Below are 24,172 nucleotides of genomic sequence, written 5' to 3' on the forward strand. Positions count from 1 at the left end.
CGCAGCCGCGGGCGCGGCCACCGGGCTGCGGCCCCGCCGCACCGGCCCCGGCGGAGCGGGGATCCCGGAGGCCGCCGCCGGGGCTCGGCGGAGGGGATGCTCGGCCGCGCTCAGCGCAGCATCCCGCCGGCCGGGCGTCCCCGCCAGCCGCTCCGCGCGGGGCCGGGGCTGGGGGGCGCGGGGCGGCGAACCCGCCGGTAGCCGCCCGCCGGTACCGGCCCGTGCCGGGGGCGCTCCTGGCAGCGGGACCTCCCCCCTCCCCTGCGGGCGCCCCGGCCCCTGCGCCCGCCGCCCGCGGAGGATGCTCCCGGGCGGCGGGCGGACCCTCGCCCGCTGCCCGGCCCGCGGCTCCCGCCTCCCGGCGTTGCCCCGGGGGCCGGCGACCTGGCCCGGGCGCCGCGTCCCGGGCGGCGGTTCTCGGCCTCCGCAGGGCGGCATGAACCCCCGGCGGGGGCCCGGCGCTCGAGGGACGGCGAGAGAGGAGGAAGCTCCGGGGCCGCGCTCTGCCTCCGGCCGGGAGCTCTAGGCCGGCTGTCCGGCCGGGATGTGAAGGTACCGCTGAGGCTGGTTCTGTTCCCAGGACACCCCGCGGAGCTTTTGGCGGCCCCGGGTCCCCCGTGGCCGTGGGCGCTGCCCCGGGGGGCAGGGAAGAGCCGCCGTCAGCATCCTCGGGGAGGCGAAAGGTGGAGCCCGGCCCGTTCCCGCAGAGCGTCCGTTCCTGCTTCCCCCGGGCCGGCCCCGTGCTGGCGCGGTGCCGTCGGCTGCCCCGGGGCTCTGGGGCCGGCTGGCCCTGCTCGCCGCCCGGGGCAGCCATGCCCTCCCCCAGCGACTCCAGCCGCTCGCTGACCGGCCGCACGTCTCGCAGCCTCACCCACCTCCGTGTCCAGCGGACCTGGCTGCAGATCCTGCTGGTGCTGGGCTTCATCCAAGTGATCCTGGGCGTCCTGATTGTCACCTTCAGCCTGGTAGCGGCCACCATCACGCCCTCCGCCAAGATCCGGCACTCCTGTCCATCCTGGGCCGGCTTCTCAGTGAGTCTGGGGCTGGGGCAGCGCGCAGAGGGGTCCGGCGCAGGCCTGCTCTGCCGGGTCCGTACGGCTCCCTGGATGCTGACTTGGCCACCGGTCCCAAGGGAGTGTAGCCCCGCGGCTCCCCCACCCTCTGCCTGTGGCTGCCGTGGTGCATTGTGGGAGAATCCTGGACATTCCCCCAGGGTGACTCTGTGAGGGATGGGGACCCCCGGAGCGGTTTGGGGGGGCTATCCGGGGTACGCGTTGAGGTGACGCGCTTCTGTACAAACCTCGAGCAGGTTTGTGCAGCCGCAGGCAGGGAGAGGCGCGTGGGGTGCCGCAGTGGCGACAGGGCAGGGGACCAGGCAGCCCTGCCCTGCTCCCGAGCCAAGCGGCAGGATGCTCTGCCTGCTGCGGACGTGGGGTGAGGGCAGGACCCTGGCAGGCCTGGGGTCCCCCGCAGGGACTGCGTGGAGCAGATCCTGGCCCGGGTTCACTGCCTGGTACAGAGCTGCCCGCAGTCCCCAGGCTCTCCAGTGCCCTGAATCAGCAGTTTCTCCAGGCTTGTGGCGCCAAGGCTGCCCCTATGGCCCGGCTGCTCCCGGGCCGGCTGCGGGCCCACAGGGCTCGGGGGGCTCTGCCCAGGGGTGGGAGCTACTCTGGGCCCTGCTCCCTGGCAGAGACCCCTCCCCATCCTCACTCCTGGGCTTGTGCGTCTGCAGCTGGCGCTGTCTGGGCTTGTCGGCATCGTCTCCTGGAAGCGGCCGCTCACCCTGGTGGTAGGTTTTGGGGGGGACCCCTCTGCAGATGGATGTCCAGGCTGGGGAGGGCAGTGCGGGGGGACCGAGCGGCCCCATGTGCCCCCAGATGTGCAGCCGTGTGTGTCGGCTCCCTGCTCCGCAGCCCTGCCCAGTTGGCAGACCCTCTCCCCCCCACACTGCAGGTCACCTTCTTCACACTGCTGTCGGTGCTGGGCATCATGCTGAGCCTCGCCGGGTCCGTCCTGTCCTGCCAGAACGCACAGCTGGTGAAGTCCCTGGAGGCCTGTGAGAGGGTGAGGCTGGCTGGGGAATGCTGCAGTGCCCCCACGCACTGAGGCAGCTGAGCACTGCTCAGCCCTGGCTGCAGGGCTCGGGGGACATGGGGGGCAGTGGAGCAGGGGTTTGGTGGCAGGATGCACCGGTGGCTCTCCAGGGAGAGCATGGCATCCAGTGGTCCCTCATGGTGTTCCTTGTCCTCAGGAGAAGGACTCGTGCGTCTGCTGCCAGGCCCCCTTGGAGCCCCCGCCCGCCTCCTGCAGCCATCACAGCGAGATGCTGACCATGTTCCCCAACCCTGACTGCTGGAGCATCCGCGTGGCACTCAAGGTGGGGGGTCCGGGGGGGGCAAGGGCTCCCTGGGGAGCAGCTGCACACCCTGCCATGCTCTGTGGGTGTCCACAGCTCACCCTGCTCCTCCCCAGGATCTCCTCTTCAGCGTCTGCGGCTTGACCGTCTTCTCCACCATCATCTGCACGCTCTCTGCTGTCGTGTGCTGCATCCAGATCTTCTCCCTCGACATCGTCCATGTGGTGAGTGCCAGCCCTGGCCCAGGAGCAGATGGGGCTGGGCAGCACTCCCAGGCTGGGGAGGCCGCAGGGTGCCAGGGCAGGACCCGGCCTCAGCCGGGTGCGGATTAAGGCCCGGGACACACGTCCGTTGACGGATGTCTGGACAGGGGTTCCCAGCTCTTCTTCCTCCCCTCTCCCTGCAGCTGGTCCCCCAGCGCTCGAGCTCTGTGACGCTGGAATGCACGTCCCCCCCTGACACCTTTCTGCAGAGCATGATGGACTTTGAGGAGTTCGTGCCCCCAGTGCCACCACCCCCCTACTACCCACCCGAGTACACCTGCAGCTCTGAGACCGACGCGCAGAGGTACCTGGCTGGGAGCAAGGCTGGTGGAGCGGGGCCACCATGGTGCAGGAGCGGGGAACCCATTTGCCCCCAAGCGGGGCTTGTCCCAACCGACGGAGCTTTTCTGCTATTGCCTCTGCAGCATCACCTACAACGGCTCCATGGACAGCCCCGTGCCCCTCTACCCAACTGACTTCCCCCCTTCCTACGAGACCGTGATGGGGTTGCGGGGAGACAGCCAGGTAGGAGACGGGTGCTGCGGGCAGGGGGTGGCCAGGCAGGGCTGGGCTGCTGCTCGCGCTGGGTGCTGACCGTGCCGTCCCGCAGGCCACCCTGTTTGACTCGCAGCTGACGGACGGCTCGCACGCCTGCACCTGCGACCGCGTCCCCTCCATTGTGCTCAGCGGAGAAGGTGAGCATGCCCCGTCGGCGCACCTCGGGCCGAAGCATCAGCGGGATGGGAGAGGGCTCGTGGGGCGACCAGCCCTTCCCGGATGCTCTTCACCCACCCCGGCTCCATTTCTTGCAGTGTCCATGGACAGCGGGTCCCTGATCATGTCCGAGATCATGGACATCCCCGGGGACAGCAGCCCCTCGGAGGACTCGTGCCTACTGGAGCTGCAGGGCTCCATGCGCTCCGTCGACTACGTCCTCTTCCGCTCCATCCAGCGCAGCCGCGCGGACTACTGCCTGAGCGTGGACTGCGTGCAGTGCAGCCACCACGCACGCAGCCCCACGCTGGGCTTGCAGGGGCCCTTTGAGGAGACACCCCAGCCCCGGGTGCGGGGGGAGCGTTCCTACTCCTGCTCCACAGCAGAGCCCAGCCACGATGGCATCTTGGTGGGGGGAGCCATCACCCACAGCTGCAATCGCCTGGAGGGGCTGGCCCGCTGCGTCGGCCCCTGCTTCCCTGAGGTGCGGCTCAAGGAGAAGGGCTCGCTGCAGGGGCGTGGGGGTGGCTGCCCCTCGGGGCCTGGCACTGGACGCCTCTGCCACCCACGGCGCAACAGCGAGACCTCCTGCCCTTCGTCCCCGGCCCCGGGGCTCGGCCAGCGCCCGCTCATGAGGTCCCACAGTGACCCCGGCGTCCTGATGGCCAGCCATGCTGGTAGGTGGCAATGGCTGCTGGCACGGGGACGGGTCTGCAGCAGTGTCTGACCAGTGCAGCCGGGACACACCAGGGGTTTTGGCCGCATTTGTTTGCGGCCAGGTGGGATTAGAGCTGGTCTGAGGTTATCCCAGGGGAAGGGGGGGAGCAGGCTGGGAGGAGAGGGGTGCCGGGCAGGTCGTGCTGCCGGGGCTGGTGCCGGGGGCTGCGCAGCAGTGTGGGGCGCTGCCAAAGCCTGAGCACGCTCTTTCTGCTCCCAGCAGATTTCAGGGAAGTACTTTATACCAAAGCACTGGAGGACACCATGTCCAACTCCTCTGCGGATACAGGTCAGGGCATGGATGCACTGGGATATACAGAAAGGTGGGGAGCGGGGGGAGTGCTTCTGCAGCCCGTTGGGGATCGGGCTCACCCCACTGGGGCTGGGATGATGGAGACCCGCGGCGGTACTGTTCCCACTGGCGGGGAGACAGTGGGACCCCCAGGGGTTGCAGGGACAGGTCCCGCTGTGAGCAGTGTCCCGGCATCCAGCAGCAGTGTCTCCGCAGGGCTGTGCTCGGAGGCCTGCCTGCTCCGCCGATCGCACTGTGACTCCCCCCCGCTGCTCCGGGCCAGCTCGGTGAGGAAGAACAAGCTGCTGCCCTCCAAGAAGGTGACGCAGCAGCTGTCGAAAACGACAACCCGTTCGCTGGGGGACCTCAAGGTCTGCCGGGGCACCCGCGGGCTGGTGGCCAGGTTCCTGCAGAGACCCAAGCGCAGCCCAGCAGCCGGCACGGAGGTGCCCGCGCACAGCTCCCAAGGGCACAAGCAGGTGAGCTCCGGCAGCCGCGGTGCCACGGGGGACAGGGGCAGCTCCTCTTTCTCAGGAAGGCCCGTCCACGCCCTCTCCCTCCCTCCAGTCCCCACCAGCACCTCCACGCTGGCCCTTCCAGAGTCTCCGTTTCCCTGCCGCACACCCCGTGGTGCCGGCACCCCGGCTGCAGGCAGGGCCGCAGGCAGAACCTCCTTCCTGCGGCACTGTCCTTGCCCAGCCCTTCTTGGCGTGGCAGCCCCTTCCCCTCAGCCCCCACTGTTGCCGTGAATGGGGAAAATCACGTGTGTCGCAATGGCTTTGGCTTTGCCCCTGAGTCACCGCAGCCTGGAGGCAGGCGCTGGGACGTCCCAGCTTTGGCTTACGGGACACCGGAGACCTTGCGCAGCCTGAGAGGCCCTGACGGGAACGAGCCCGTCCCTAATGACAGCGTACACGCGTGACACACGCCTCTGCCATCACGCTTCTGCCATCCCTCGCCACCCCTGCTGTGCTGCCCCACGTGCCTGCCCAGCTGCCCCCCAGAACACGGGCCGTCCCGCGGGGCGGGCGAGCGTGGGGTACCATGGGCAGGGGTGTCATTCGCGAGGCTGCAGCCTGTCCCCGTGGGGTTGCAGGTTCCCTGGAACGCCTGGCCGGGAGCGGAGCGGCCCCATGAAGGCATCCACCTGCAGAGCTGCGGGGACCTCAGCTCCACCTCGTCCCTGCGCCGGCTCCTGTCCGCCCGCCGGCTGGAGCGCAGCCGCCCGCGGAGCCTGAGCGGGACCTGCAAGGAAAGTGTCCTCTGACGGTGTACCCCCACCCACGGCGCGGCCTCTGCAGGGACCCTCCTGGTGCCCCGGCGCGGAGAAGGGGGGGTCCCGCTCTGGGCCAGGGCCCTCGGACATTGCTCGGACATTGCTGCTGTCCTGGCGGGGCTGGGTCCTGCGCCGCTGCCCTGGGGCCTCGTCTGGGCCCCTTCCCCAGGTGGGGCCAGGGCGAGGGGCTGGTCCCCTGGGGTGTCTGCTGGGCAGCTGAGACAGCCGTGCCTGTCCCCTGCCCTGTCCCCCCCGCGCTGGCCGTGCCCGTTCCCTGCCCTCTCCCCCGTGCCAGCCGTGCCTGTACCCCGTCCTGTCCCTGCTCTGCGCTGGCCCTGCCCGTCCCCTGCCCGTCCCTTGTGCCAGCCGTGCCTGTACCGTGGGATGGCCGTGCCCGTCCCGTCCCCCCCCGTGCCGGCCGTGCCTGTCCCCCACACTGGCCCTGCCCGTCCCGTGTGCTGGCCCTGCCCGTTCCCTGCCCGTCCCTTGTGCCAGCCCTGCCTGTACCGTGGGACGGCCCGGCCCGGCCCCTGCCTGTCCCCTGCCCGTTCCCAGTGCCAGCCGTGCCTGTACCGTGGGATGGCCCTGCCCGTCCCCTGCCCGTCCCCTGTGCCAGCCGTGCCTGCCCCCCGCCCCGACCCCCGCACAGCCCCTCTGCCCGGCCCTGCCCGGTCCCCGGCGCCTCGCGCTGGCCGTGCCCGTCCCCCGCCCGGTCCCCCCCGCCCCGGGGTCCCCGCGCCCGGCTGCGCCCGGGAACGCGTTGCGGGGCCGGTCCCGCGGCGCTCGCAGCCACGCTGCCCCTCGCTAGAGACCGAATAAAGGTGGTCGCCGCTCGCCCGGGGCCGTGGGGCCGGTGGCGACGGGGGACCGGGGGGTTGGGGCGGGGCGGGGGGGGGGGGGGAGCGGCGCCCGGGCGGACGGATCAGCTGGCCGGTCACGTGAGCGGCGGGGCGGGGCACCGGCCGCCTGGGTCCCCGGTGGCGGCTCCGTGAGCGCGGGGCGGCGCGGCCGGGGCGGCAGCCGGGGACGGAGCAGGGCCGCAGCGCGCTGCCTGAGCGGGGCGGTGACCGCCCGGGGCCCCCCGGTGCTGCGGGCGGGGGGTGAACGGCCCCGCCGCCTGTGCGGCTTCCCCGGGGCCGCGGCCCCGTTACCGACGCGGGGGTAGGGCCGGGCCCCGGGTTGGGCAAGACAGCGATCGCGGGTCCGGCCTGCCCAATACCGGTGTCGCTCCTGCACCGGCGCCCCGGGCGTGGGCGGGACGGGAAGCCCGGGCGCCCTTAAAGGCGAGGCCGGCAGCGGGCCCGGTGCTGCGGAGGAGGCCGGGCAGCCAGTGCCACCGGGACCGGCTCGGAGTGCCACCGGGACCGGCTCGGAGTGCTACCGGGACCGGCGGCTTCGACGGTGCTGCCGCTGCTCAGGGGCCCAGCGCCCCGGGACACGGAGGGGCCATGGCGGGTGCCGGTGCCCCGGGCTGGTGGCGGCTGCTGCTGCTGCTGCTGCTGCAGGCCGTGCCCCGGGCCGCAGGTGAGCGCGGGGGGCGGCAGCGGGGTGGGGGGGCCGGGAGGAGGTGGGGTGCGGAGCCAGGGAGGAGATGGGGTGCAGAGCTCAGGGGCAGAGGCAGCCCCCCGGGGCGGGCAGGAGAGCTCTGGCGGGGACGTGTCCCCGAGCCGGCAGCTGCCCCCACCCTGCCCGTGCCCCCCAGGCGCCCGGCCCTGCAGCCCCAAGTACTTTGGCCGCGACGCCATGGTGTGCGTCTGCAATGCTACGTACTGCGACACGCTGGACCCCGTGGTCCTGCCAGCCCCGGGCACCTACGTCAAGTACGAGAGCAGCAAGGCCGGCAAGCGGCTGGAGCGCAGTGAGGGGAGCTTCCAGCGCAGCCTGCGTGCCCCAGGTACCCGCTGCGGCCGGCAGAGACGGGCTGTACCCTGCCTGTGACCCGCCATCACACCGGCTTCCCTCCCTGCAGATCTTGTCCTCACCGTGGACACGACACAGCAGTACCAGCATGTGAAGGGTTTTGGTGGCTCCATCACCGACGCAGCTGCCATCAACATCCTTTCCCTGCCAGAAACAGCCCAGGATCACCTGCTGCGCTCATACTTCTCTGAAGAAGGTGAGAACATTGGGGGAGGTGAGGAGGGATGGTGACGGGGACCCTGCGGGCCTCTGTCTGGGTGCCCGCAGGGCTTGGAGACCTCCTGTCCCACTCCCCGCCTCTGCCTGTCCCACTCCCCTGTGCCTGGCAGGGCTGGAGTACAACCTCGTCCGGCTCCCCATGGCCAGCTGTGACTTCTCCCTCCACGCCTACACCTACGACGACGTTCCCTTCGACTATGAGCTTGCCCACTTCAGCCTGCGAGACGAGGACACAAAGCTGAAGGCAAGTGGTGGGAGGGAGCGGGGTGGGATGTGGGGGTGTGTGCAGGGGCTCGGCTCAGGTGCTCCCTTTGCCCCCTCCTGCAGATCCCTGTCCTGCACCGAGCCCTGGCCATGAGCAAGCGGCCGCTGTCACTGTACGCCAGCCCCTGGACCTCCCCGACCTGGATGAAGACCAGCGAGTCCTTCGTGGGGAAGGGCACGCTGAAGGGGCAGGCAGGGGACAAGTACCACAAGACCTGGGCCAACTACTTTGTACGGTGAGGAGCGCCTGGGGTGAGGGGACGGTGCAGATACCCAGGGGATCCTCAGCGGTGGTGCTGGGGAGACCCCGCAGCTCACCCTTCTCCCCCACGCCCAGGTTCCTGGATGAATACGCCAAGCACAACCTGACCTTCTGGGCAGTGACGGCGGAGAACGAGCCCTCGGCTGGGTTGATCAACAACTACCCCTTCCAGTGCCTGGGCTTCACGGCTGAGCAGCAGCGGGACTTCATCGCGCGGGACCTGGGCCCCGCGCTGGCCAACAGCTCCCACTGCCACGTCCAGCTCATCATCCTGGATGACAACCGGCTCCACCTCCCGCACTGGGCCAAAGTGGTGAGTGTGGCGTGGGGTCTGCTGGCACAGTGAGCCGGGGCAGATCCCCGGTCCCGCTGGCGCAGCACGGCTCCGCAGAGGGCTCAGCCGCAATGTCCCCCAGCGTGAGGGCTGGGGCGCTGACTCCCCACCCCATGGGATCCAGTGGTGGCCGACTTTTCTCCCTGCCAGGTCCTGGAGGATGAAGAGGCAGCTCGCTACGTCCACGGCATTGGCATCCACTGGTACCTGGACTTCATCGGCCCCATACAGGACACGGTGGTGCCCACTCACGAGCTCTTCCCCGACTACTTCATCCTGGCCACAGAGGCGTCCATTGGGGCCCACTTCTGGGAGAGGAACGTGATCCTGGGCTGCTGGGAGCGGGGGAACCAGTACAGCCACAGCATCCTGACGGTGAGGCTCCCCCATCGCCTGGTGCGGCGGGCCCCGCAGAGGGTTGCTGGCACAGTCCCTCTCCTGTCAGCACCCTGCTCCTTGGGCAGACGTCCGGGCTGTCCTGTTGCAGAACCTGAACCACTTTGTGGCCGGCTGGACCGACTGGAACCTAGCCCTGGATCTGGAGGGGGGCCCCAACTGGGTCAAGAACTACGTGGACAGCCCCGTCATCGTGGACACCAGTGAAGGCATCTTCTACAAGCAGCCCATGTTCTACCACATGGGGCACTTCAGGTGGGTTGGGGCCCCCTGGCGCGCCCTCAGCTGCCCAGGCTCCAGCTCCACGGCTGCAGTAGCAGCTTGGCAGGAGGGGAGCAGGGCAGGTTTGTTGGGAGAGGAGCTTTGCTGGGGTCTCACTCCCTTCCTGGGGTCGCTTCTTGCTCATGCCCGTGCAGTAAGTTCATCCCCGAGGGCTCCCAGCGCGTGGGCCTCGTCGCTTCCAAAGAGTCCAAGAAGACGGAGCTGGAGTACACAGCTTTCCTGCGCCCCGACGGTGCCGTGGTGGTGGTCATTCTGAACCGGTGAGCAATGCAGCCCAGCCCGTGAGCACAGGACCCCGTCCTGCTGGGCCGTGTGTGTGGCTTGTCCTGCTGGGCCTCGCGCACCGCTGGAGCTCAGGAGCTGCTGCAGGTCTGACCCCACTGCTCCTCGCCCTCCAGGTCCCCGCAGAACGTCACCTTCGGGCTGGCAGATAGAGTTGGCCTCATCGCAGCCGTGGCTCCGGCCAGCTCCATCCAGACCTACTTGTGGCAGCGGCAGTGACGGGGCTGGGACGCCCATGGCTGGCCAGGGGCCGGACCGAGCCGGGCCAGGAGAGCAGCCCCACGGGCTCAGGCCTGGGAACGCAGAGGAGGCGGCTCACTGCTGCCTGCGCCGCAACAGAGCCGAGCGCTCGGGCGAGCTGGGCCGGGGAGCGCCGTGCACGTGCAGGAGGGCCGGGGGCACCGGTGCCCCTCGGGGTGGAGATCCCACAGGCTGCGAACACTGTTTGCTGCTGCTGCTCTGACATTAAATGCTGATGCTGCCTCTGTCTGTGACTGGAAGAGAAACATCCAGATCCCTCCCGTGCTCCTGGGTGCCATGGCTGGGTGCCACCCGGGCACGGAGCCCACGGGAGTCCCAAGAGCAGCACGGAGCAGCTGGAGCCCTGCGGGGCGGCCACTCTCCCTGCCTGCCCCAGCTGCTCTGCCCCCCCCCCCAGCTCCCAGCGGGGCTTACCGGGCTGGGGAGGTGGCTCCAGCCACCAGCCCGCTCCCAGCGTCCAGCACGTGCTGCCTGGCGGGGGGGTGGGCTGAGCCCAGGCGCTCTCCCGCTGCCTTTGCGAGCAGGTTTAGGCACGGGCAGGCAGCCCAAGATTTACCCTGCACGCAGATGCTCCTGGTCCTGGCGCAGGAGTGGGGACGAAGCATGTGGACGCCTGCCTTGGCGGAAGCCCTGGGCAGCGTTTTGTGGCCAAGCTTCACCTTTCCTTGCTTTTCCTGCCATGGTGGATCGCATCTCACCCAGCCCAGGCGCGGGGCGTTCCCCAGGGTCAGGGCTGGGGGCAGAGCCAGCTCCGGGAGCATCGTGGCACGGTGGGCTCAGGGTACGAGCCTGCTCTGGATGGGGCCAGGCCCATGGCGAGCTTCTCCTGGGGCTTCGCAGGGAGAGGGACGCCGGCCAGGCCACAGTGGCCCTGCAGCACGGCATGCCGTCCCCGCTGCTGTGACGAGGAGGCTGGGGGTGCATCAGGGTCTCGGCACCCGCCGTGGAGCCGGGGCAGCTTGAGCAAGTGGGCGCAGGGCCAGGAGTGGGTGCCGAGTGCGGGCACACCCAGGAAGGAGGGAGGGAGGGAGCTCGGAGGGTGTGCTGAGCGGAGGATTATAGCAGGGAGGGCGCGATTGCTGTCAGGGTGAGGAAGGGAGGCTGGGGCTGCTGGGCCGATCCGGGTCAGCCGGGTCGAGGCAGGCAGGATGCCGTCAGGTCTGACAGCAGCAATGCCGCGTGGGCTGGGCGCAGCGCCGGCTCCGGCAGCACCTGGGGCTGTGGGTAAGTGCGTGACGGGGTCACGCTGGGATGCCAGCAAGTCCTGTGCGGCCGGGACGCTGCTGTGGGGCAGGAGCCCTGGGACCCCACGACGCCGCGAGGTGCGCGAGTCCTGGGGATTGCTGGCTGTGCAGGGGGGCAGGAACATCCTGCTCCTGCCCGGAGGCTCTTTGTGTCTGTCCACAAGAGGGAAATATTTCTCCAGGATCACAGCATCCCTGTGCCCAGTGCAGGACCGCTCCTCCACCTGCTGCTTTATTTCCCAGGTTCTTACTTAACAGCTTCCTTTAACGTTTTACCGGCCCCGGAAATAAAAGCCGATGTCCAGATGCTGAATCACCCCGGGACGCTTGCCCTTGTCGATGTGCTCTGCTTGGCTCTGAAGGACCAACTAGCTCTGGGTTAAATGGAGAGGGTGCAAATCCTCCAACGTCGTTGGGCTTGGTTCGTTAATTCTTGTGCAAAGCGTTGGGTCATTTTGGGGCGCACGCCAGCTGGTGGTTGCTGGGGCTGGGAGGATGGGACACCCCCCAGCAGCTGGCCTGGAACCAGTGACCACCAGCAAGGGCCAGCTGTCCCCGTGCTCAGGGCCGAGGTCCAGCTGCCTGGCAGGACCATGGAGCCCGAGCTGCCGCCGCCATGCCGCATCGAAGCTCTGCGCACCCGGCTCCTGCTTTGGCACCGCTGTTTTTGGAGTCACGATCCCAGTAAAGGCAGCTCAGCCCCAGCTCTGTGTTCCCAGGGTCCCCATCCCCACTGGCCTGGCAAAGGACAAAATTCACCCCCCGGGCTCCTCTGCCTGGCGCGGGGCAGGTCTGCGAACACCGTGAGAAACCCGGCGCGCTGGGAGCGGCAGCGAGAAGCGGCTTTGGGAGGATTTGGTGGGGCTGCCCAGCATCTCCCGTGCCACCCGCTCTGCGCCGAGGCGTTGCCCTTCCCCTGGGTCTCACTTTTCCTGCTCAGCAGGAAGCTCTTATCAGCCAGTGTTGATAGGGACAAGCTCCAGCAGCCTCTGCAGTGTTTTTGCTCCTGGGAGCTGTGGGGGCTGCGGGGACCCCAGCCTGCTGCAGGGCCGCGATGGGGCAGGTAGAGCCGGACCCCGAAAGGAGGAGGGAAATGGCGTATGGGGTGCTGGCAGTGGGCCAGGAGGCAGCCGATTACTGCAGGGCAGCAGGGGCCAACCAATTAACCTCTCCCCAAAATTGGGGCTTATTAGCCTGGGTGTAGCGCCCGGCTGACACGTGAGTCACAGCTGGGGGTGGGAGATGCGCGGGACAGAGGGACAGGGACAGGAGCTCCCTTCCGGGGCTGCCTGTTTGCCCCGTGAGTTGTAACCGGGGGTTGCCCAGCCCCGTCTGCCCTTTCCTGGGTGGCAGCTGGCCCGGGCGCCCCGTGGCTCGGCCCCACGTGGCAGGCGGAGGCGCAGGACGGTGGCACGGCAGCGCTGGAGGGTAGGAGGAACTTTGATTAATTGAATTGCCCCACAGCTGCATCTGATATGCCAGAAAAGGAGAAAATTAGTCATGGAGTGCTGCTCCACCCGGAGAGGGAGAGCTAACGGAGCAGTTTAACCCTGTGGAGGGGAACTCTGAGCTGGGGCAGTCGATGCTCTTGGGCAGGCGGGGTGGTGGCTGGGAGGTGGCTGCTCGCCGTCCCCCTGGGCCGCCCCTGCGGAGAGATGCCAGGGGCATCCCCACAGCGACGGGTGCGTGCGTGCACGTCCATGGGAGCAGGCGCATCCTGGGCAATGTGACCGGGGCCAGGCGGTGGCTGTGTGCCGGGTGAGCCGGCCTGGTTCACCCCTGGCTCTTTGGACTGGCAGGGTTGCTCTCGGAGGAGCAGGGAGTGCTCCCAGAGCGGTTTGTCCCCCGGCACAGAGGAGCAGAGCGGGTTCCCCTCTGTGGATCTGGCTCAACAGCGCAGCCCTGGCTGCGATTGCCGGGGGCCAGGACCTGTGGGGCACGTGCCAGCTTGCTGCTGCCGCCGCGGCCTTCCACGGTGCATGCTGAGGTGGGGCAAGCAACGCAAAAGGCTCGCGCGGGACGTGGCAGCAGCCCCGGCTCCTGCGTGGCTGTGTCTGGCAGGTCCTTTTGCTGCACCGGGCCACGCAGCCTCATTTGCCATCCTCGTCTGGGGGTCCCGGACCCTCCCCACGGTGGGTGCATGGCCACAGCAGCTCTTGGTGGGGAATGGGGCAATTGGGGTGATAGGCAGGGGTAAATTGCTCGTGGTGCTGTTAGAGCTCGTTAGCAGGACAGCCTATGGTGCCCAAGAGCCTGCCCGTGGCCTCTGCTTCCAGGGATCCATCCAGACGCTGCCTGACAAAAGAAACCAAGCAGCTCTTCCTTCAGGGCGTCGCAGGGGGTTCTCAGAGCTGCCCCGTGCTGCGTCTCCCTGTGCTGGTGGGGCCTTTGGCGTAGCCGGAGCTGCCAGCATGATGTCCCTGTCTCCCCTCTCTGGGGGCTGACACCTTTGGATGGCGGCGAAGGCGAGGGGGACCCGGCGTTCCCTGGCTCCAGCCCCACGGCGAGGAGACGTCCCGATGGTCCAGGTCCAAGACGAGCGGTAGGTACGGGCCGGGAGGAGAGCAAGGAGGAGCTGTGGGGGTGGGAGAGGGTGTGCTGCGGAGGGAGGTCTCGAAGTGGCTCCCCGTAAAGGCGAGGTGGGGAGGCTGGAGCTGCCTGAGGAGGAGGAGGGCTGGTGGCAGCGCAGGTTGGGGAGCAGCTGGGGCGGAGGCAGGTGGGCTGCTGGCACGGATGGACCCACCTCACCTTCCGGCAAGGCGAGGGTCTTTGCGGGGTGAGGGGGGAGGACGGAGCGTGCGGCAGGAGCTCCCCAGAAGCAGAAGGAGGAGCAGGGGCAGAGGAGACGGCACCGATCCAGCCGGGGAGGAGAGCCTGCCACTCCCCCCCCCACTGCACCCACGCCTGCCTCGGCTGAGGATGCCCCCGCTCCCAGGCTTTGCTCCCCAGGACCCACTGGAGCCAGGGGGACATGGAGGGGCCGTGGGGGCTGCTCATGTCCTGGGCTGGTGGCTGCTGCTGCTGCAGGTGGTGCCCTGGGCTGCAGGTGAGCACGGGGATGTCGTGGGGCTGGCAATGGGATGCATGGCTTGGGCGCCGGGGTGCCCTGGAATGGGGTCAGGAGCCCGGGATAGCACAGGAGCTGGGGTGCCTGCAGAGGAGATGGGGTGCGGGGGCAGAGGCAGCATCCCAGGGCAGGCAGGAGAGCTCTGGCGGGGACGTGTCCCCAAGTCGGCAGCTGCCCCCACCCTGCCCGTGCCCCCCAGGTGCCCGGCCCTGCAGCCCCAAGTACTTCGGCCGTGACGCCATGGTGTGTGTCTGCAATGCTACGTACTGCGACACACTGGACCCCGTGGTCCTGCCAGCCCCGGGCACCTACGTCAAGTACGAGAGCAGCAAGGCCGGCAAGCGGCTGGAGCGCAGCGAGGGGAGCTTCCAGCGCAGCCTGCGTGCCCCAGGTACCCGCTGTGGCTGGGCTGGCGACAGGTGCCACCACGGGTCCCCTGGGCACCGCAAGCCGAGCCAAGGTCTCCCTCGCAGGGCTGCTGCTGACGCTCAATGTCTCCGCGCTATACCAGCACGTGAAGGGCTTTGGTGGGTCCCTCTCCGATGCTGCTGCTCTGAACATCCTGGGGCTGTCACGGCTGGCCCAGGACAACCTGCTGCGCTCCTACTTCTCTGAGAGCGGTGAGTAACGAGGGTGCTGGAAGCACAGGGCTGCTCGCAGGGTCCTGGGAGGTAGCTGCACCCATTCCTGCTACAGGGACGCCCATCACCTGGACGCCTGTTCCGGTACTACCTGATGCTTTTCCCACTCCCCAGGGATCGAGTACAACCTCATCCGGCTTCCCATGGCTTGCAGTGACTTCTCTGTGCGCCCCTACAGCTACGACGACGTCCCCCACGACTATGAGCTGAAGCACTTCAGGCTGGCGGAGGAGGATGTGGAGATGAAGGTGGGAGGCTGAAGCCATCAGTGCCTGTCCGCTCTCCCGCTGGAGCTCCCGTGCCTGCCAGGACCCTCGTGACCAGGCGCTGCCGAGCCCCACGCACCGTGGCGGGATGTGTGGGGACAGCCTGTGGGAGCTGGCACCTCCTCCGGGGCACGTCCCAGCACATCCCGGCTGGCACTGGCAGGGCGCGGAGCTGGGGCACCATGCCATGGGGTGGTGCTCGCAGGCTGCTGTTTCCCACGGGGGTCCCTTGAGTGCTCCCCTTCCTCTAATGCTGGACCGCGTGGCTTTGGGGGGCTACAGCCAGAGCTGAGCCAGACCCTCTGTCCTCTCCTGCAGATTCCCCTCCTGCACCGAGTCTCGGCCATGAGCAAGCGACCGCTGTCGCTGTACGCCAGCCCCTGGACCTCCCCAGCCTGGATGAAAAGCAACGGGGACGTCCGCGGGAAGGGCACGCTGAAGGGGCAGGCGGGGGACGAGTACCACAAGACCTGGGCCAACTACTTCATCAAGTACTGTGCCCTGGGAGCAGGATGCTCGAGGACCCTGGGGGGGGGGGCGGGCTGGGGTTGGGGGGGGCAGGCATGGCTGACGCTGCCCCCCTATTCCCTGCCCCCAGGTTCCTGGATGAATACGCCAAGCACAACGTGACCTTCTGGGCAGTGACGGTGCAGAACGAGCCCCTCGCAGCGCTCCTCACGCCCCCCCAGTTCCCCACCATCGTTTTCACCGCCGCGCAGCAGCGGGACTTCGTCGTCCGTGACCTGGGCCCCGCGCTGGCCCGCAGCCCCCACCGCACCCAGCTCATCATCCTGGATGACCAGCGCATCCACCTCCCACACTGGGCCAAAGTGGTGAAGAGCAAAGCCCGTGACCCTGCCCGGCTTCTCCCTCCGTTCCGTGTCCCACCCAAACCTTGGGTTTTAGCTGAAAATTAAGCCAGCAGCCGCTCCCAGCTCTGGACAGAGCAGGAGGCAAACCGGGTCTGCCGGAGAGGGAGCCAGAGCCGGCTAATTCGGTAGCAACAGCCTCTGCGTGTGCCTGGCTGAAGAAGGGACGGGAGGTGGCATCCGCATCCCGGATTCCAGCAGCGCAGCGCGCAGAGGCACCGCCGGCGTGCCAGCACCTGCTCCCAGCAGAGTTTCGGCAGATTCGGTTTACCCTTCACAATGCTGAAGAGCTGTTTGGGGGAATTACCTTAAACTAAAAGAAAAGAAAATAAAAACTGTCCCTTGAGCGAGGCTGGAGCCGCAGGGGAGGGCACAGCACGTCCCTCCCTCGCCCTGAACCCGCAGCACCCGGGGACAGGGCAGGGCCATGGTGCAAGTCCACCCTGGGGAGGGGGAAAGCGGGGGGAGGACCAGGCAGCAGCAGGAGCTGGGGGGGGGGATGATGAGGAGCCCGTGGAGGGGCACCTCTCCCCCCTCCATGTGCCTGTCGCTTTGTGGGGTGCCGGAGCCACGTCAGGGTGCTGCTCGGGGTGCAGGTGCTGAAGGGAGAGGGCTGCAGGCGCAGGAGCCTTGCGGTGCCCGCAGAAGGGGACAACAGGGGAGACGAGTGGCCCTAGAAGATCCCGCTGGCACCCACCCCCATGGGGCTCAGGGCGCTGGGGACCCTGGTGCAAGGTGTCTCCTCTGCTCCCCCCAGGTCTTGGGCAATGCCACCGCTGCCCGCTACGTTGCCGGCGTGGGGGTTCACTGGTACCTGGATGGCATCGTCCCGGCCAGCTGCAGCCTGGAGGCCACCCGCAAGCTCTTCCCCGACCATTTTCTCCTCTACACGGAGGCCTGCAGTGGCTTCCTCACCCTCCGGTTCTCCGTGTCCCTGGGCTGCTGGGAGCGAGGGGACCGCTACAGCCACAGCATCCTGACGGTACGGCCCCCCGGCACTGCCCGCCCGGGGCTGGGGGTCCGGCTTGGCCTCGCTCAGCCCCTTCCCCGCCTGCCCAGGTCCTGAACCACTTTGTGGCCGGCTGGACCGACTGGAACCTGGCCCTGGACTTGGAGGGGGGCCCCAACTGGGTCAAGAACTACGTGGACAGCCCCGTCATCGTGGACAGCAGCAAGGATGTCTTCTACAAGCAGCCCATGTTCTACCACCTGGGGCACTTCAGGTGGGTGGGGGCTGGGGGGCTCAGGAGCTGCTGCTAGCCCGAGGCCAGGGGCACAATCCTCTCCCGCTCCTCTCCCCACAGCAAGTTCATCCCCGAGGGCTCGCGGCGCGTGGGGCTGCACAGCAGCCGCCGATGCCTCATCTGTCGGCTGGAGCACTCGGCTTTCCTGCGCCCCGACGGGGCCCTCGTCCTGGTGGTCCTTAACAGGTCAGCGAGGCTGCCCGGGTGCGGGGGGGGAGCAAGGGGACGCTCGGCCCCGGCCACACTGACCTGCTCAGCCCCTCCCGCCCCCCCCCCCCCCAGGTTCGGTTGGGATGTGCCATTTGGGATCCGGGACCCCGCCGTTGGTTTTATCGAGACCGTGGCTCCAGCCAACTCCATCCAGACGTACCTGTGGCACCAGCAGTGACAGCACCGCGTGGCTGGGGGGCTCTGGGGGTCAGCTCTTCCCCAGCTCTTTCAGTGCTGGAAGTGGGTGGTGACCTGCAGCTGGGTATGGGACGGACCAGGGGTCCTGCCCCCACGCAAGGGGCTGCGTGTGCTCCCGGTGCCGGGGTCTCCCCACAGCTGCTGCCGCTTCCCAGCCTCCCCCCTCCCTCCCTGGCACCCCCCAGCGCCCCGAAAGCTCCCGCTGCACCGTGTCCTGAACCACGCTTCCACACGTGGCTCCCTTGAAACCTTCGCATGTGTCTCGGGCGCCAAGTAAAGCTGTGACGCGCTCCCTCCGGTATGCGCCGTCTCCGTCAGTGTTTCCTCTACACTCTCGGAAATTGCTCGGTTTTCCTCGGAGAGGCAACGAAGGGCGAGGGGTGCCCCAGAGGGCTCCATCCCCGTGGCCTGCGTGTGGCTGCCTTGTTTATCGCTGCAGCTGGAGCCTCAGCCGCTCGCCAGCTCATGATTCGTTTCAGATGTGCTGTTGGTTTTCCCCAGCTTACTTTTTTTTTCTTTTTTTTTCTTTTTTCTTTTTTTCTTTTTTTTCTTTTTTTTTCTTTTAGAAAAAAAATCAAAATGTCCTCTTGCACCAGGGCGAACGCTGTAGAAAAGACTGAGTAACTTATATCACTGTCCCCATCCACCAAACCTCGCAGACAAATTAGGTTGATGCCATCTCTTCCAGAACTCACGCCGTTGGCCGCATCCAGCCACCCTCGGCCGGTGTGGCCTCCGGACAGACTCCCCTCTATTCTGGCCGTGGCTGACATCAAGCCGGCAGCCTGCAATTACCTGGCCATCCTGTTTGCTCTCTTTAAATACCGGTTACAGTATTTGCTCGCTCCAGCCTTTGGGAATGTTACCAGCATCTTTGAAGTCCTGGAACGAGAAAGCCAGAGCGCTCCTTGGCAAACTCCTCTTGTGTGTGAGCTGTGGAGTTGCTGATGTTGGGGGAAAAAGGAGAAAAAAAAAAAAAAAAAAAGAGGTTTAACAGCTGTTTTCTTGGAGTGCGGCATGAAGGCAGCGCCGGGCTCCATCTCAGCCCTGTTCACGGAGCGCTCCTGCCCGTCCTGCGCTTTTATCGATGTTCCTGGGTAGCGCTGGCCTGACCGGCAGCCGGGCTCTGCCTGTGCTTCCCAAAACCTCTGCCACGCAGGAAGGTGCATATGGAGCCCCCCACCCCCAGATGTTCGGCAGCACTCAGGGATGCCTGTGCAGGGAAATGCTTCGGCACAGCCCCTCTGGGCGGGCTCCATGCTCCCTGGCCATCTGGAAACACGGCTGCCGCAGGGCTGGTACCTTCCCTCCGTGCCAAAAGAAGCTGACGGGGAAACCGAGGCATGCGGCATCCCCAGCAGTGGGTGCGAGGGGCTGGGGGTGAGGCTGCAGGAATCACCCCCATCGTCCCAGCTGGGTGCAGCCTGTGCCGGGGGTGGGGGGGGGTCGGGTCCTTGTTCTGGCCGCAGCGGGAGGAGCGGTCCCTGGGTGAGGGGCTGCCTCCCCGGCCACCCGCACCAGCAGCATCTCGGGGACACGCTGGGGCCGGGCTGGGCAGATGCTGCCTCTCCCGTGGCTCTGCCCCCCTCCTGTTTCTCCTGATGGGTAGGTGCCTGCAATTAGGAAGGATCCCAAATTAGAAGGTGTGGAGCCCAGACTTGTTTTGCAGATGATAAACTGCTGCAGCCTGCTCCACCCAGCCCAGCCGCGGGCATGGGGCTCAAGCGTGGGGGGCACGGCCCCACAGCAGGGGCGAGCGGGGCCCCAACTGCAGCACCTGCAGCCCCCCGCTGTGCCCATCACCGCCTTAGCTGGGCGGCAAGGAGCGGGGTGCAGTTGTCCCTGCTGCAGCTGGCTGCTCGTGGGGTTGCCTGCGGCCACCTCCGCCTCCACCAGGAAAGTGGCCGGTGTGGCCACAAGCGGGGCGCGGGTCCTGGCCGTGGCGCTGGCTGCAGACGGTTCTGCGCCTGTGGCAACGCTGAGCCGCCGCCGGGTGGGACTCGAAGCCGAGCAGAGACACCTGGGTGGGCACGGCCAGCCCTACCCCTGCACGAGGGCGTCCTGGGGAGACGCTTTTGTGGGGGGCTCTGTGCGAGAGGAGCAATGGGGCTGAGCGGAGGTGACTGCAGGGGGTCCATCTGGGGTGACGGAGGAACTTGGGGGGCCAGTGGGCATCCCACTCCCCCGGCTTCCCTCTGGCCATCGGGACAGGTTTCAGGAAAGCTTTGCAAATGCTGCGGTGAGTGTTGAAAGCTCTCGTAGTTGCAAAATCATCCCCGGGCTCCTCTTCAAATGCAGAAAGTCCCATGAGCTGTCCTCTCCTGGACTCACCTTTCCTGCTCCGCCAGACACCGTCACCTCCCACCACGCACAGCCAGAAAGCAGGTCCTGCCGCCCCGCTCCCAGCAGAGACGTGTCGAGAGGGTTTTCTGGCAGCAGGTGAGTACCCTGCGTCCGGAGCAGCTTCATCAGCCAGTGGGGATGGGGGTGGCCCCGGACAGCAAGACCACGCCAAGGCTGTGCCCACGGTGCTGAGGGCATCGCCCCCAGGCAGGGAGCGGGAGGCGACGGGTGCAGGACAGCCCGCCTGGCCCCGGTCCCCATCCCGCACAGTGCCAGGGAACAGCGAGCTGGCTCCATCCCACCCTCGCCTGCCCCTGCGCAGGGGCGGCAGCCTGGCACCCGGGTCCCGAGGCGCGGCGGTGGCTGTTCCCACGCCCTCGTGGAGAAGCTCCTTGCCCAGCATCAGGGGGAGGACACGGCAGGGCGGGAGCGCTTGCGGAGAGCAGGGAAACGTGGGACCCCTCTGCGCCAGGGGCTCCAGCCCCAAACCGCTCCGGCTGGGCGAGCCCCGGCTGCTGCGTTAGTGGGGTTTGGGGCGTGGAGCTGTTCGCTCTCAGCTGCAGCTCATGAGGCACCAATGATGCGCGGAGCGGCACAGCATGTCACGGCACGGCCGTGGGACGAGCAATGGGAGTGAACCAAGCTGCCGGGTACAGCCGGCGTGGGTGGCTGGGAACACCGGGCTGGTGGGCACAGGGCGGCACGTGCCTGGGGGCTGCACCGCTGGCCATCCGTGGGCGCTGGCGGGGCAGGAGGGAAGGCAAGGGCTGGGGTTGCGGGGAGCAGGGAGGGTGGTGGGGGCTCAGCCCTGGCGGGGGGGGTGCTGGTGCTCCCCAAGGCTCCTGGGCACAGGGATGCAGGTGCTGTCCTTGCCCTTGGTCTCTGTCCCCGTGCGGGGCTGGGACAGGGCAAGAGGAGCGGGTTGCTGACACCCGCCGCCCTGCTCCTAGCCCCAGCGCTTGCCGTCGGCATCCATCCCAGCCGTGCTGCAGCAGAGGTGCCATGGGGCCCGGGGGTGCTGGCGTCCTGGGCTGGCTCCTGCTGGTGCAGGCAGCATCGCAGGCAGCAGGTAAGTGGCGACACCGTGTCCCCAAACAGAGGGCTGCAGAGTCAGCGGTTTGGGGTGGCAAAGCCACGGGTTCGGGGTCTGTGGTGGGTTGAAGGGGTGAGCTGGGCTCCTGCACAGCGCCCTGTGCCTGCCCGGTCTCTCCTCCTGCTGCAGGCGGCCGGCCCTGCAATGCCAAGGACTTCGGGCACGGCTCACTGGTGTGCGCTTGCAGCGCCACGTACTGCGACACACTGGACCCCGTGGTCCTGCCACCCCCGGGCACCTACGTCAAGTACGAGAGCAGCAAGGCCGGCAAGCGGCTGGAGCGCAGCGAGGGGAGCTTCCAGCACAATGCCGAGACCCCAGGTACCCGCCGCATCCGGACGCCTGCCTGTGCGCCGGGAAACAGCCTGTCCCCGCACAGCAGCTGTGACATTGCTTGTCCCCTCCCCAGATTTCCATCTCACCCTGGACACGGCGCAGCGCTATCAGAAGGTGAAGGGCTTTGGTGGCTCCGTCACAGACTCGGCTGCCATCAACATCCAGTCCCTGTCCAAGGATGCCCAGAACCACCTGCTCCGCTCCTATTTCTCCGAGGAAGGTGAGCTCGGGGCAGGGCGATGCTGCCGAGTGGCCGGGCCGGTCTGTCCAGCCTCCCCTGCGCGGGGTCTGGCCGCTGAGACTTGTGCCGAGGGTCTGGGAGGCTACTGGAAGGCAGGGGGCCGCACACCCCGAATCCACCCCAGAGAGACGCCCATCACCACCCGCCCTGTCCCCAGGCATCGAGTACAACCTCGTGCGCGTCCCCATGGCCAGCACCGACTTCTCCGTCCGCTTGTACACCTACGCCGATGCAGAGGGTGACTTTGAGCTGAAGCACTTCAACCTGACGGAGGAGGACACGCGGATGAAGGTGAGCCTGAGGCACCGGGGCTGGGTGGGACGGGACAGGACTGGATGGAGAAGGGAAGCACCTTCCTGCTGATGGGGAGGGAGAGAACTTGTCCTGCCACCTGTGATGCTGGGGCAGACCCAGAGAGCTCGCTGCCATCCCGCTTCTCCCCAGATCCCCATCCTCCAGGCAGCCCAGGTAGTGGCCAAGCGGCCACTGTCGCTGTATGCCAGCCCCTGGACCTCCCCGGTCTGGATGAAGACGAATGGTGCAATGACAGGGAGGGGGACACTGAAGGGCAGCCCCGGGGACAAGTACCACAAGACTTGGGCCAACTACTTTGTACGGTGAGGGGCCACGGAAGCACGGTGGGGGCTGGGGCCGGCGTTGCTGTAATGGGGCCGCTCACCCCTCTGTCCTGCGCCAGGTTCCTGGACGAATACGCCAAGCACAACCTGACCTTCTGGGCAGTGACAGCAGGGAACGAGCCCACGGCTGGAGAGATCGTCTTCTACCCCTTCCAGTGCCTGGGCTTCTCCCCTGAGCACCAGCGGGACTTCATCGCACGGGACCTGGGCCCCGCCTTGGCCAACAGCTCCCACCGCCACGTCCAGCTCATCATCCTGGATGACCAGAGGGTGATGCTGCCCTACTGGGCCCAGGTGGTGAGTCCCCACAGCAGCTCTCCCAGCCCCATGGCAGCTCCTCTGGCCCCGGGCACTGGTGCAGGCAGTGACTCCTGTCTCCTGCCAGGTTCTCAAAGATCCCGTGGCCGCCAGCTACATCAGCGGCATCGGCATCCACTGGTACCTGGACTTCCTGGCGCCCATCGACCTCACACTCTCCATCACCCATCACCTCTTCCCGGACTATTTCCTCCTCTCCACAGAAGCCTCGACCGGCTCCTATTTCTGGGAGCCCAGGGTGGTGCTGGGCGGCTGGGACCGTGGGAGCAAGTACAGCCATAGCATCTTGACGGTAGGGCTCGGCGGGTGCCACTGACACACCGGCCACCCTCTGTACCTGCCAATGGCTCAGCACTGTCATCTGCCCCGCAGAACCTCAACAACTACGTGACAGGCTGGACTGACTGGAACCTGGCCCTGGACTTGGAGGGGGGCCCCAACTGGAGCAAGAACTACGTGGACAGCCCCGTCATCGTGGACAGCAGCAAGGATGTCTTCTACAAGCAGCCCATGTTCTACCACCTGGGGCACTTCAGGTGGGTGGGGGGGGACCAGCAAGGGGCTGCCGGCTCCTGCTGCTGTCCTGGGCACCGTGCTCAGATCCTGCTTGTCCTTGCAGCAAGTTCATCCCCGAGGGCTCACAGCGCGTGGGGTTGGCAGTCTCCAAGAAGTGCCGCTGGTGCGACCTGGAGCACTCTGCTTTCCTGCGCCCTGACGGTGCTGTCGTCCTGGTGGTCCTGAACCGGTGAGTGGCTCAGCCCCGGCGCTCCGGCTCAAAGCCCCGGCTGCCCCCTCTGACCTGCATCCCCTCTCCCATCCCCATAGCTCCCCCGTGGACGTGTCCTTCGGGATCTCCGACCCACGGGTCGGCTTCATCAAGGCCACGGCTCCCAGTGACTCCATCCAGACGTTCCTGTGGAAGCAGCCAGCCTAGCGCCGCTGTGGCTGGCGGAGGAGGGAGGTGCCGGCAACGGGAGCGCGGTGCCGGTGGAGGGCTTGGGGACAGGTCCCTGCGCGGGGCTGGGGCAGCAGCAGAGCCCCTGCAGCCCTGCGACGTCCCAGGGGACTTGTTTGATCTGAGGGCTGCAACATCTGCTCTTTTCTAGATGTTTTCATAAAATAAACAGGTTTTTCTACAACCTCGCCTGTGTGCCCGCTGCCCTCCCTTGCTCTCCGCTCAGCAGGCAGGACTGTGCCAGGAGCCGGAGGAGGAGGCAGGTTTGGGGCAGGCGGTACCTGCTGAGCCCCATGGGCTCCATCCTGCCTCTCCCTGGGTTCCTTGGGACACCCCACCAGGGACTGGGTCTGTGCCGCCAGGAGCTGTCACCCCGAGGGGCAGCATCTCGCTCCCCTCTGCCCACTGCAGTGTCCCCCGGGCAGGGCAGGGGCCAGAAGCTGGTGGGGACCTGGTGCTGGCAGCAGCCTGGACCCACAGCCGGGATTCAGCGCAGGGCCCCAACGTCAGCAGCCCCAGCTTCCCCCGGCCAGAGCAGGCGGCCGCGTGCTGCGGTTTCTCCTGCCGGAGCAGCCATCAGCCCCCCCCACTAATGGGAACCGGGAGCGTCGGGCACATACTTCCCGAGTGACGTTATGGGGGAGCGGGCACGGGGGGGCTGCACTGAGTCA

General features: G+C 67.6%; 3 protein-coding genes and 1 pseudogene across 5 annotated transcripts; all 4 read left to right on the forward strand.

The window, feature by feature from the left end:
• Positions 1 to 17: 17 nt before the first annotated feature.
• ENTREP3 (endosomal transmembrane epsin interactor 3) lies at positions 18 to 6,452 on the forward strand. Of its 3 annotated transcripts, none has more exons than XM_054806565.1 (12): positions 21 to 1,031; positions 1,733 to 1,789; positions 1,954 to 2,064; positions 2,252 to 2,377; positions 2,473 to 2,580; positions 2,763 to 2,923; positions 3,045 to 3,144; positions 3,230 to 3,314; positions 3,432 to 4,010; positions 4,271 to 4,339; positions 4,559 to 4,821; positions 5,439 to 6,452. In XM_054806565.1, exons 1-12 carry the CDS (start codon positions 813 to 815, stop codon positions 5,607 to 5,609), a joined length of 2,049 nt encoding a protein of 682 aa, XP_054662540.1. In that variant the 5' UTR covers positions 21 to 812; the 3' UTR covers positions 5,610 to 6,452. The 3 variants fall into 3 exon arrangements, with proteins under 3 accessions (XP_054662542.1, XP_054662540.1, XP_054662541.1); XM_054806566.1 differs by having other exon boundaries at positions 22 to 1,031; positions 4,274 to 4,339; XM_054806567.1 differs by lacking the exon at positions 1,733 to 1,789 and having other exon boundaries at positions 18 to 1,031.
• A 238-nt stretch (positions 6,453 to 6,690) lies between these two features.
• GBA1 (glucosylceramidase beta 1) lies at positions 6,691 to 10,071 on the forward strand. Its single transcript, XM_054806568.1, has 10 exons — positions 6,691 to 7,142; positions 7,321 to 7,512; positions 7,588 to 7,734; positions 7,868 to 8,001; positions 8,085 to 8,257; positions 8,359 to 8,596; positions 8,768 to 8,992; positions 9,105 to 9,268; positions 9,430 to 9,555; positions 9,694 to 10,071. Exons 1-10 carry the CDS (start codon positions 7,067 to 7,069, stop codon positions 9,794 to 9,796), a joined length of 1,578 nt encoding a protein of 525 aa, XP_054662543.1. The 5' UTR covers positions 6,691 to 7,066; the 3' UTR covers positions 9,797 to 10,071.
• A 3,744-nt stretch (positions 10,072 to 13,815) lies between these two features.
• On the forward strand, positions 13,816 to 17,573 carry LOC129197641 (lysosomal acid glucosylceramidase-like; annotated as a pseudogene).
• Positions 17,574 to 20,922: 3,349 nt separating this feature from the next.
• Positions 20,923 to 23,480, forward strand: LOC129197642 (lysosomal acid glucosylceramidase-like). The gene is made up of 10 exons (XM_054806275.1): positions 20,923 to 20,989; positions 21,143 to 21,334; positions 21,423 to 21,569; positions 21,748 to 21,881; positions 22,035 to 22,207; positions 22,288 to 22,525; positions 22,614 to 22,838; positions 22,919 to 23,082; positions 23,166 to 23,291; positions 23,372 to 23,480. The coding sequence occupies exons 1-10, from the start codon at positions 20,923 to 20,925 to the stop codon at positions 23,478 to 23,480; spliced, it is 1,575 nt and encodes a 524-aa protein (XP_054662250.1).
• The last annotated feature ends 692 nt before the right edge of the window (positions 23,481 to 24,172 follow it).

The sequence above is a fragment of the Grus americana genome, chromosome 29, assembly GCF_028858705.1.
Source record: "Grus americana isolate bGruAme1 chromosome 29, bGruAme1.mat, whole genome shotgun sequence".
Classification (NCBI taxonomy): Eukaryota; Metazoa; Chordata; class Aves; order Gruiformes; family Gruidae; genus Grus; species Grus americana.

Bases quoted from the DNA above. Each gene is read 5' to 3' on its own strand.
- ENTREP3 (XM_054806565.1), top strand. From the start codon at position 813: ATGCCCTCCCCCAGCGACTCCAGCCGCTCGCTGACCGGCCGCACGTCT. The intron at 3,145-3,229 runs GTAGGAGACGGG...GCCGTCCCGCAG, and splicing joins GGTTGCGGGGAGACAGCCAG to GCCACCCTGTTTGACTCGCA. The intron at 4,822-5,438 runs GTGAGCTCCGGC...GTGGGGTTGCAG, and splicing joins GCTCCCAAGGGCACAAGCAG to GTTCCCTGGAACGCCTGGCC.
- GBA1 (XM_054806568.1), top strand. From the start codon at position 7,067: ATGGCGGGTGCCGGTGCCCCGGGCTGGTGGCGGCTGCTGCTGCTGCTG. The intron at 8,258-8,358 runs GTGAGGAGCGCC...CCCCACGCCCAG, and splicing joins TGGGCCAACTACTTTGTACG to GTTCCTGGATGAATACGCCA. The intron at 9,556-9,693 runs GTGAGCAATGCA...CTCGCCCTCCAG, and splicing joins GTGGTGGTCATTCTGAACCG to GTCCCCGCAGAACGTCACCT.
- LOC129197642 (XM_054806275.1), top strand. From the start codon at position 20,923: ATGGGGCCCGGGGGTGCTGGCGTCCTGGGCTGGCTCCTGCTGGTGCAG. The intron at 20,990-21,142 runs GTAAGTGGCGAC...CTCCTGCTGCAG, and splicing joins GGCAGCATCGCAGGCAGCAG to GCGGCCGGCCCTGCAATGCC. The intron at 21,335-21,422 runs GTACCCGCCGCA...TCCCCTCCCCAG, and splicing joins GCACAATGCCGAGACCCCAG to ATTTCCATCTCACCCTGGAC.